The following is an 11,820-nucleotide window of genomic DNA, read 5'->3' as shown; positions in this document are numbered from 1 at the left end:
AAATGTGAAAGCATAAACCAAAAAGGGAGGGGGTAAATTTGAATAACAGTATTGAAGCTAGTAATGTAAAGATTCAAGAATATCGGTAATTTTGTAAAACCTCAAGAATTTGCACATGTTTCTTGAACATCCAGAAAATTAATCCATGTGTACAAACACAAAACAACATTGAAATAAACAGTATTAATCCTTTGATACCATTTTTAAGGAATTGGACAGTCATATGATACCAATGTTGTACTCTCAAAATTGTTAAATTTTATAATAAACACCATTTCCTGATCACAGATTCACAGTCTCTTATAGTTCCGAAAAATTCAAACATTTAATAACTAATCATAATTGCTGGGATTCCAGCAATGCTGGAATGTGAAACAAATAACAAAGTCAGCAAGTCCTGGATCCCTTTCACACATCCGTAATTAACAAGTTAATAATCTGTCCTAATTTGTATACAGCATGTTTTTTGATTATAGAAATAAAACAAAAACCACAAAGTATTATATTTGATATGACAAATGTACGTTTAATAATGGTTGAAAAATGCAAATCTGTTCAGGATAAAGAAGATACTCTTAATTTCTTCTCTAACTTCAATCACTGTCTAATATCTTCCAACTTTAAATTTTGAACAAGTGTTGCTTTGGCTGAGTGGTTAAGTGTGTGCCTGCTAAGTACATGGGGTTTCCCTCTCAGGCGACGTTGTTTTTAATTTTTTCCCTTATGAGTTTTATTATTTTGCTAAGTACATGAGGTTTCCCGCGAGAGTTCGAATCTCTCAGGCGACGTTGTTTTTAATTTTTTTCCCTTCAAGAGACGGTATTGTTTATGAAACAACATTGTATCAACTTATATCATGTTTTCCCTTATGGTGCATGCTAAGGAGGGTTTTTGTCATTTCATTGTAAGAGTCTCATTTGGTGATTTGTTGTCTTATCATGGTGATAAATGAGTTTTATTATTTTGTTCGAAAAAATGTTTAAAAAGACAACAACCAATCCAGTTATTTACTGTGACAATCTTTGTGCCACATATCTTAATGTTAATCATGTTTTCCACTCTCAGATGAAACATATAGCCTTAGTCTATCATTTTGTTTAAGAAAATATTCAAAAAGACAAGTTTAGGGTATCTTTTGTGTCTACTGATGATCAGCTTGCTGATATACTCACAAATCACTACTTCGACCTCGATTTGACTCCTTACTGTCCAAGTTGTGTCTCTCTTCCAGATTGTCCAATTTGCGAGAGGATATCAATTATAATAATTAGTTATCTGATTTCCTTTTATTCAGGCTTAATTGGTGGCTTAATTGGTGGAGTTAGGAAATATAATTTTCTCCCAAATTCTAGGTCCTTAATTTTTGACATTATTCTCTTTCTTCCCATATTTGTCAAACTTATATAAATAAGAACTTGTAGATGATGTAACAAATATATAAAATTCATTCTAAGCATCATTTCCTACTGTTCTAACCCATAAATCTTGATTTAGAAAAATATATTTTCAAAATAATTCCAAATATGGAGAGGTAGGTCCTTTGTTCTGTTCAATTTTGATCTTTGGAGTTGTCTCGTGAGTAGGATAATTATGGTAGAGATGGACATAGTCTATTTATCATTCTCCGTCCCATTATACTTTGTCTAACGCGAGGAAGGGACGTGATTGACATCGGGGTAACTCTCGACGAATTTCAACGTGCTTAGAGAGCCTTTATACAGTTAGATACAAAATTATCTATTTTTGTTGTAAAGCTATAGAAGGGGGATAGGGCAAAGCCTAGACACAACGCGCGTTTCCAACCCTCAAAGATATATGCGACTATACGACTTTCACACAATCCCTTGTTCTATTATTAATTTGAATAATTACCGGTCATTTTTATAATTATAAGCTTAAAAATAGAATAGTACCAGCTGTGGAACGAAACATAACAGTTTTTTTCTTGGATTAAATGAATCCTAGTTATTGGCTCAGTCCATTATAGAATGAAACAGATGTGTAAAAGATGCAATATATTGATAAAGTCTTTTTTTTCAAAATTAAAAGAGTGATTGGTTTGAAAGTTAGCGCTTTAGTTTGATTGCAGTTAGCGCGCCCCTTTCTTTCAAAAAAAAAATAATCTTTCTCTCTGGTTAGTTCAAGCCGTCCTACCTTCCTTTTATTTGGGTGGAGATATTTGGACCTTCCTTTTATTTGGGTGGAGATATTTGAAGAAGCGCAGGTAAGGTTTGGAACCAAGGGTATGGTCTCGATCTTGCTTGGTGATTGTTGACTCAACATTTCGTGCTTGAGTTTACGGGCTCCCCCTCCATCCTGAGAGTCAAGTAATTCATTAAATATCCTTCAATCGTCGCTTATCTTATGTCATGCTTCTTTTTTATCCGAATCCCTTTTGTTAGTCAATCAAGAGTCGCCCTCAATAGTGTACAGAGTCGGTCGGTCGGTTTCTTCATTCACGCAATTCTCCCATCCATCGATTGTTCACACGAGTACGCATTTAGTTAGCACATAGCGAATTAAAAAAGTGTTCATCCTGGATTCTCTTCCTCAATCAAAATTTCTATCAATTAATCTCGGTTAAAGTCTCCACATTTCATGCCCCTCTACTAAAAGGTGCACTATATTTATATTAATCGGCAAAGACCTTCTTACACACATCCTCGAGGGTCTCATGGTCCATCAGAGGTAAAGAGTTCCGAACAAGTGGCTAAATCGTTTGAGTTTCTTTGGGAACTCAATTTCCTTGCTCCAAAGGAGATTCCGACATCCTTCTTGTCATCTACCTCAAATGAATGGGGTTAGTGCTTTAAATTGAGTTATCATTATTGTGAAAGATAGCTATTCAAAGCATCGAGAAAGAAATAAAAATTCTCTTATTTAAGACATATTTCATCGCAAATAGTATGTTCCCATGGTGTGGTGACTAGCCAAGGAAACATCATGTCTTTAAAGCAATGGTGTATACTGTAGCTCATCTTAAAACAATTAGTCCGTAAACATCTTAATTATGAATGTGCAACCTATGATTGGCTTATTTCCAAAGCTTGGATTCTTGTCATCTTGAAATCATTCATAACGAAATATATGCTACTATGTTTAAGACATGCACACACACTTACCAAAGAGAAGGAGATGTGCACTCACACACACTCAACTTACTGGTTTGGTGAAGGGCTTTGGTTCATTTTCTTGTTCGGCACTCCTTTTCTTGCTACTGCTTTCGGACTGATAGCACACTGAACTGTCATCATCAGATACTCCCAAACACAAGCTTCTTATTTAATAGTATAACATGACTTATATGCCAATATCAACCAATCAATGTATCTCTTTCAACTTTTCAGTTTAGACCTACCAGGTTTGTTTGTAAATAAATAAAGTAGATTGCAAACCCAGAACTATTAGTTTCTAAATATTAGTTTTTAAACATAAGATTTTTATATGAGAAGAGAGTGGGTTGTCGGGATTCAAACCCGGAACTAGTCGAATGGAGTAGATAATTTCCTTATTAAATAAAAAGGACTTAATGACTGGTTAGGGAAGGCTTACTAATCGATAGTGTTGCTCGATCACCCATATTATCCTTCTAATGGGAAAGCCTTCGCTTAACTAAAAGAAAGTAGGTAGGGTAGTCGAATAATTTCATCATAACCTAACAACTTAACGTGAAGATGGGGCTTTCCTTGTGTAATCTATGAATTTGCTGAATTTGCCTCTGGTATAGATTAGGTCAGTAATAAACGCTATGAACAGTAATCCACCAAAGCAGTCCATTAGTAAGAGTCAGTTTAAGAGACCAATAAGTTACAAGTTCGATTCTATTTAAAAGAGATTTGAGTTGAAGTAGGGGCATAGTTGTAAAGGGGCATCTTAGTTCTCCTTAATTAATATATATATAAGAATATACCTATTATGGGATGTACAGGTCATTACAGATGTGTGCTTAACCAGGTTATTCTGTTTCACCTCTTATAAATCAAAATACTTAATTGTTAGAATATAATATAATAATGATATTATCTTATTAGAATAAAGAGATAAAATGTTTTAGAATGATATATTTAATTATATAGATTAGGTTGATTATATAGACATTATATTGAATTTATAAGAAAACTAATGATATAATATAATAATGATATGATCACAATTTATAATATTGTGATAATATCTTACATATGTATTATCTTATATTATAACATCCCCTTCAAACTCAAAATGAAAAATGCTTGAACAACTTGAGGTTGAATACGAGATGTTGAAATATTGATGATGTGTTTTGCAAGCTTCAGAAACTCTTGAGCTCTATCAAGTTACAGAATGATATTGTGTTGACTGATAAACCAATGAAGATGTAGAATCTCATGGTCATTGAATGTTGGGGTAAAACAACAACTGAATGAACTCTGAAGTTACTCGGTATTCTCGAGATCCATCCAGTGACGGGATGGCAATGTATTACATAAAAGAAACTAGCGAAAAAGGTATAACTCCATGGGCATTGAATGCTAGGTGAAACAACAATTGAAAAAACTCATCCTAACGAAATAATAGTAGTGGTTGATTAAATAACCAATAAAAAACATATAAGATTAAGACCAATAAAAATATGAGCATTGACTATTGTGATAAAGCATCAACTAAAAACAAAACTCAAATAATATGATTGCCAAAGAAAATAAGAATCAACAAAATTATTTGAAAAAAAAAATATTATTAAAAAATATAATAATAATTAATAGAGCATTATTAGAGTCCTACATTAATGGCTAAAGTAATCATCGATGTAGGCAGCAGAAACTAAATTTTGTAATTCAAGAATAAACTGTCTCTTATATCATGTTAGAATAAAGAAAGAAGTTGTACTAAAATGATATATTAAATCACATAAATTATGTCTATCATATCATATTACATTGAACTTATAAGGAGACTAATAATATAATATAATATAATTATTATAATATAATATAATTACCTATGTAATTTAATTCTAATACAACTTCTCATTTTATTAACATTAATAGCATTGTGACACATTTATAAAATCTTCCAACTTGAGCACACACAATAGAACCGTAGACAATCAAGTGAAATCCAATCGAATTTTTTTTAATACCATTTATGATGTCCCGTTCGGGTTTAGATAATCCCCGCAAGCCATCGCTTAAACAATATTTTATTGAAAAATTAAATAAATTTGTCTATGATATATTATATAAAATTATAAATTTTTTAATATAATATATATGATAATATATTAAAAATTCATATTATTATAAAAAAAAACTTTTATAAAATAAGAATAAATTAATATATATTTAATTGTGCTTATTAATGTTCGGGATGTAGTCAAAACGAATGACACAAATATCATCTCAGGTCAACTACCGGTTCAATCGTGGAAAATGGATAGTTCAAATACATAGGGGCAAATTAATTATAATTCTCATCCTTTCTCACTAGTATAAACGGTTTAATTCGATCGGCTTTTCATTTAAAAAATCATCTAATTAATATTGTCGGTTTTTCAAAATCTTCATCCAACGGTTGCAGTTAAACTGTGATTAAGTTTGGTCATTATCAGTTTGTTAGGTTAAATAGTTTTAATGGTTGAAAAATTGAAAAAATAATATAAAATAATAATTAAGTTAAATATATACAATGGTTTTTAAAATAAAATTTTAATAAATTAAGCAAATTTATTTTTAAATTACTAAATTTTTAATTAAAACATCTATTATTTTTCAAATTAAAATGAATTTTGGGATAAAATGTAAATTTTCCATATATATTGATCCTCTTTTGTAATCTCTTACTCTCTCTCTCTTCTTCTTCTTTTACAATCTTTTACAATGACCACATATTCTTGTCTGAGTCTTGTTTCACTGTACGAAGGGTATCTCCGGCGAGGTTTCGCCGGAGCCGGCCTGTCCCGCAAGACAATTGACATTGACGTTGAGACCACAATGGAGTATTGGGGTCCCACGAATACGATCGCTCCAAAGCCGGCATTGGTTATGATCCACGGATTTGGGCCGGAGACCATCTGGCAGTGGCAACGGCAGGTGATGTTTTTCCGGCGGGAATTTGACTTATACTTTCCCAATCTCGTCTTCTTCGGTAACTCCACCACCAACTCACGGCGGCGCTCTGAGATCTTTCAAGTAAAATGCTTTCACTTTTCATGTTGGTTCATTTATACTAGTCATATTTTAATATTAATTTAATAAACATAAAATAAAATTCACTAAGATGAGTGTTTACTGTTTAGTGTCTAATAAAAAAAATTAATTTAATCAATGAAGAGATAGATAAGAGGGACAAGGCTTAACTAACTCATGAGAGGATTGCTTAAAAGTTAAAACCCAAATATTAAAATGATTAATTAATTGACATATTTGTTGTCATATTTTAATATAATTTTAATCATGACTAATATAATTTGTATACTTAATAAAGTAAAAAGGTAATTTGAATTATAATTTAGAAAATAATTTGAATCATTATCATCAAACAATTTTATATCAAAATGAATAATAAAAATATCATTATTGAATTTTACATTAGTTTTCCAATAGACTAAATATAAATTCTAGAGAAGAATATTTTACACAAATTTAGAGAGCTTGATTGATGTAGGAGAAAAATATATATATTTGGAATAAGAAAATAAAATATTTGAAATTATTGTCTATTCTATGTTTTATATGATATCGACTTTAGGTATGGGATTTATTGATTATTTTTAATATTTTATAATAAAGTAATTGAGGATGGGATAAATATCCTGCCTTAGTAGGCACGCTTTTATCTTTATAAAATGAATGGTAATCAATGATAAATTTAAATTAGGTTTATTTGATATAACAAAGTTTGGCCTTAAATAATTTATTATTCTCTCATTTATATTATCTTTAATTAATTATTAATTAAAATGTTTTTTATTTATTTTTCAAAATAAATATCTTTTATTAAATATATATAGCATTTAAATTAGTTAGATCAATAACTTTACTTTTCATAATTTCTTATTAAATAAAATTTTATTTAAATAACTCGAATTCAAAGACATACTAAAGTTATTTTATTAACTCACTAACTAAGATTGAGTAACAATTATGAATTTAATTTTTATTTAGAACTTTTTAAATAAAAATATGTGGGGTTAAATTTTTTATATTAAAAAAAGTTATTTTAAAATAATAATAAAGAGTAATTTACACATAAGTCAAATATCAACTCACAGCTAATAAATTTTATACATCATTTATACTGACAATGACTTGTGTGAGAAATATTGATACATCATTTATTATATTACTCACTTAAGTCATTTCATATTAATTAACCTCCCCAACCATATATTTATTTTTCAAAATAAATAGCTGAAAATTTCAAGTCAAATTTATCATCATATGTTGAAAATTACTTTCATTTGGTAATAGATGGTATGTGACTCTTTTTTTATTCTCTTTTAAAGACATTTTATTTATTAATCTTATTATATTGTTAGATGTTCTCTTTTTTATATTTTGATAAGACATTTTCTTTAACATTCTGAAGATACTAAATTGTCTTTACATTTATTTTCTATATTATTATGTTAGTTAAATATACTCCTTGTAATGTTGTTAAGGTTATGTCAGGTTCTCTTTTTACCTTCTTAAATATATTAAATCTCATTACATTTCTTTTAAATCTTATAATTCGTGAAGATATTAAATCATCATTACATATATTTCTGCATCTTACTATATTTGTTTCTTCTTTTTTTTTTTGTTCTCTTCAATTTTAATATTGGTTTAGGCTTGTGTTACTTTCCTATTTCAACAATAAATAAATGACAAATGCAGGCGGAATGTGTAGTAAAGTTAATGGAGAAGTTAGGTGTGCAAAAGTTCTCAATAATGGGAACAAGCTACGGTGGTTTCGTGTCATACATGATCGCATCACAATGGCCAGAGAAAATAGAAAAGGTTGTAATTTCAAGTTCAGGCGTGAACATGCGCCTCAAAGACAATATCAATGTGATGAAGAAAGCGAAAGTGGAAAGTATCGAAGAAATTCTCTTGCCCACAACAGTGCCCCGGTTGAGGACCATGCTCTCCCTTGTGTCCGTCGCTAAAATCCATGTCCCTAACTTCATCTTGAAGGAACTCATAAATGTAAAAAATTTCGTTGTAACTATTAATTTTTTTGATTTTTCATAGTTAATAATAATTCATTCGTTGAATACAGAAACTCTTCTTACAAAATAGGAAGGAGAAGATCGAACTATTGCGGGGCTCGACTATAGGAAAGGATGACACGGTAAATGTATCTCCTATTCGTCAGGTATTATAACGTTAATATTGCAATTCTTAAATACAAATGAATGAATGTAAATATTAAAAAGCTACCCTTAAAACCGCTTATTTTGAATAATTTTACATTTTTAACGTACAATCAAATATAAACTCGAATGAACACCATTAAATGGCTATCAAAATTTGATTGTTTCCTAAGGGCTCCAAAAATAAATTTGTGTTTATATCATTGTTTCATATAAATTTGTATGTTAATGGAAGGTTTTTTGAATATTTTTTCAGGAGGTGCTCATAGTGTGGGGGGACAAAGACAACATATTTTCTCTAGACTTAGCTCATGAACTAAAAGAGTAAGTGTAAAAAAAATAGAACGGTATAGTCAAATATAATACTATTTTTTTATTTTAACATATTACATTTATATTTTGCATTCATTCTTTCAACCATATATATATATATATTCAAAAGAAGCTCAAAATGTTTTAATTCACTATTGTTTATCATAAAAGTCTTTTTGTCGAGGAGTCTTACTTAGCATTTTGTAGTATAAATTAATTATGATAGTCAAGAGTTTTACCTATAAATTAAAACTTAGTATTGAATTTGATTTTTACTCAAAACGTTTAAGTTAATGTGATGGCCTAATTGTGTATGATATCGGATCTCAATACTTTGTTTTGAGTTTTGATACTATTAACTGAAGATCTCTTTATTGAGTGCAGGTTGTTAGGAGAGAAGGCAAGAATAGAAGTTATAAAGAACACATCTCACATTCCACAGATTGAAAATCCCCAGGCTTTCAATAACATTGTTTATCAATTCTTACATGCCATCTGATTTATGTTTCATGTGCTTATTTATGCACAATAAATTATTTAAATAATGCACCCACTTCCAAGGACCATATTAATATTTTTGGATCATTTTTGTTATTTCTAATACTATTTGTAATGTTAAAAGATTAATACAAACTTAAAATTATAGTTTAAAGTTTCAATATTTTCTATAGCAAAAAGAGAAAGGAGGTAACAAACACTAGTAAAAAACATCAATAACAACGGTATGGGTTGTTTGTATTTGATATAAACCGTCGCTATAAATAATTAAGAACGGTGGGAAAACGGTAGTTAGTCGTCGGTATTGCATTTGTCGTTATTGCTCAAAAACACATGTACCAACCATTTTAGTACTGTCACCATAAAACCCTTTATGCCGACAACTCTTACCATCTCCATAGAGTACTCTATAATGACCACTCTTACCATTGCCATAGAATGCTCTATAACGACGATCTTTACTGTTGCTATTGAGGACTCTATAACAACTATTTTTACCGTCACCACTGAATGCTTTATAACGACGACCATTATTGTCGCCACAGAGGGTTCTATGACGATAACTATTACCGTCGCCATAGAATGCTCTATGGCGACCACTTTTATCCTTATCATTGAGTAACCTGTTTGTAGTGTCATTTATAAAATATTAAAACAAACTAAATGATATTCTTAAAACATAAAACATCGAATATTATAAAATATTTAATTTCAAGGTTTAATAAACTATTTACTAACTTACCATATTTATAAGTAATTAGGTCACAATTATTTCCTTACTAAAAAAGAAAACCAAAATTTTAACAAAATGACCAATTTCAAGAAAGGGAAGTGAGAAACTTTCAAAAAAAATAATTATCTACTCCACTTCACACTTCAAATAAATCCTCCTTAAATCACACCAACATAATCTACTTCATCCACCTGAACCAAAAACCAAATGAAAGAGTTTCCCATTTTTTATCACTGACATGATGAAAAATAGAGATCCATGCAATAAGAGAGACATGTGGTTTCAAATTAACTTGAATATTGTCATTTCACATCTATGAAAGATAAAAGTGACTAATGAAGTCAAAATATTGAAGGCATCCTTAATTAATTACCACTTGGCATATTGTCAAAATGATTTGTGCTAGTTCTAAATGTAGGACCATGATTCCTATTGAAGAGTATGACTTCTCATTCTTGCATAACAGCTTGTCATTGAGATATAGGTAGGCTAAGATGTATTTGCTTATGTTCACTTATTGGCAAGTTTAATGGATTGTCGTTTGTTACATTTTTGTATGGCACCATGATTTTGGAGGGGCTACCATGTTTTCTCCACAACACTACGGGTTGGTATATTTCCAATACAAATCCATTCTATTAGGTTAATCTCATTATAATTTCGTACCCTCTAATTTATATTTTATAGATCTTGATTGATGTAGGAGAAAAATATATATATTTGGAATAAGAAAATAAAATATTTGAAATCATTGCGTATTCTATCTGTTATATGATGTTTACTTTAGGTATGGGATCTATTGATTATTTTTAATATTTTATAACAAAGTAATTGAGGATGAAATAAATATCCTGCCTTAGTAGGCCCGCTTTTATTATTATAAAATGAATGGTAATCAATGAAAAAATTAAATTAGGTTTATTTGAAATTTTAAAAGTGTATTTGAAATAACAAAGTTTGGGCGCCTTATTGAATAAAGGTTATTTTAATAATCGATTGAATTATTTAAATAATTTATTATTCTCTCATTTATATTCTCTTTAATTAATTATTAATTAAAATATGTTTTGTTTATTTTTTAAAATAAATATCTTTTATTAAATATATATACCATTTAAATTGGTTTAATCAATAACTTCACTTTTATATTTTCTTGTCGAGGCAGCGGCGGTCGAGTCATTCTTGTGGGGGAGTTTTGAAAATAAAATTAGTTAAAAAATCGAATAGTGAGGAATTACACGATAGTTCAAGAAGCATTAAGTTTAAAGGTTTATTTAATAGTAGAGTTATTATATTTTTATTTGATAAGTTTGTTAATAAAACATTGTTTTAATTGTGAAATTTTAAGAGTTAAGAAGTCTAATTTTTTTTTAGAAGTTTAAGAGTATAAAAAGAATAGTTGTAAGTGAAGAAACATATGAAAATGAAATAGAATCTCTTCCCTTATAGATTTTATTATTTTGAGTTTGTAAGAATATACGTCAATTCTTGCGACGTATAGAGAGGTCACCAACGTTTCGAACAGTCTATGGATACCTGAAGTCAGGTCACTAAAATGTAAACAAATCTAAAACCATTCTTTCATACCAATTAAATTTTAACTCATAATCAAACTTATAGTGAACTTGTGGAATCTAAGCATATCCATCACACCAACACGGGCAAGCTAGCGCACATCCAAAAAGGTCAAATCTCTTAGAAAACATATAATATTATCAATCTTTCATTGCAGAAAACTAACAAAATTGTCAAAAATAAAATAAACCTGATTAATGCACGCTCCAACCAGAAACCAACCGTTGACTCCTTCAATACACAACTTTCTACGTTGGGTATAGCCAGAGGACACAAGATATTGTCTGGACAGATGAAATCGTCAAAAGAATTCGGTTTCTTTTTCAAATATTAAAATTAATGTGATGGTAGGTGAGAATTGTAA

General features: G+C 29.6%; 1 protein-coding gene across 1 annotated transcript; it reads left to right on the top strand.

Annotated features, from left to right (window-relative positions):
* The first annotated feature begins 5,858 nt into the window (after positions 1-5,858).
* On the top strand, positions 5,859-9,309 carry LOC124924311 (2-hydroxy-6-oxononadienedioate/2-hydroxy-6-oxononatrienedioate hydrolase). The gene is made up of 5 exons (XM_047464368.1): positions 5,859-6,170; positions 7,860-8,171; positions 8,245-8,340; positions 8,595-8,662; positions 9,035-9,309. Exons 1-5 carry the CDS (start codon positions 5,859-5,861, stop codon positions 9,147-9,149), a joined length of 903 nt encoding a protein of 300 aa, XP_047320324.1. The 3' UTR covers positions 9,150-9,309.
* The last annotated feature ends 2,511 nt before the right edge of the window (positions 9,310-11,820 follow it).

Source organism: Impatiens glandulifera, chromosome 2, assembly GCF_907164915.1.
Source record: "Impatiens glandulifera chromosome 2, dImpGla2.1, whole genome shotgun sequence".
NCBI classification, from domain to species: domain Eukaryota; kingdom Viridiplantae; phylum Streptophyta; class Magnoliopsida; order Ericales; family Balsaminaceae; genus Impatiens; species Impatiens glandulifera.
This window is presented reverse-complemented; position numbering and strand designations above follow the sequence as displayed.

Coding starts and splice junctions, on each gene's coding strand:
- LOC124924311 (XM_047464368.1), top strand. CDS start 5,859: ATGACCACATATTCTTGTCTGAGTCTTGTTTCACTGTACGAAGGGTAT. Junction 6,171..7,859: donor GGCGCTCTGAGATCTTTCAA/GTAAAATGCTTT, acceptor TGACAAATGCAG/GCGGAATGTGTAGTAAAGTT. Junction 8,172..8,244: donor TCTTGAAGGAACTCATAAAT/GTAAAAAATTTC, acceptor CGTTGAATACAG/AAACTCTTCTTACAAAATAG.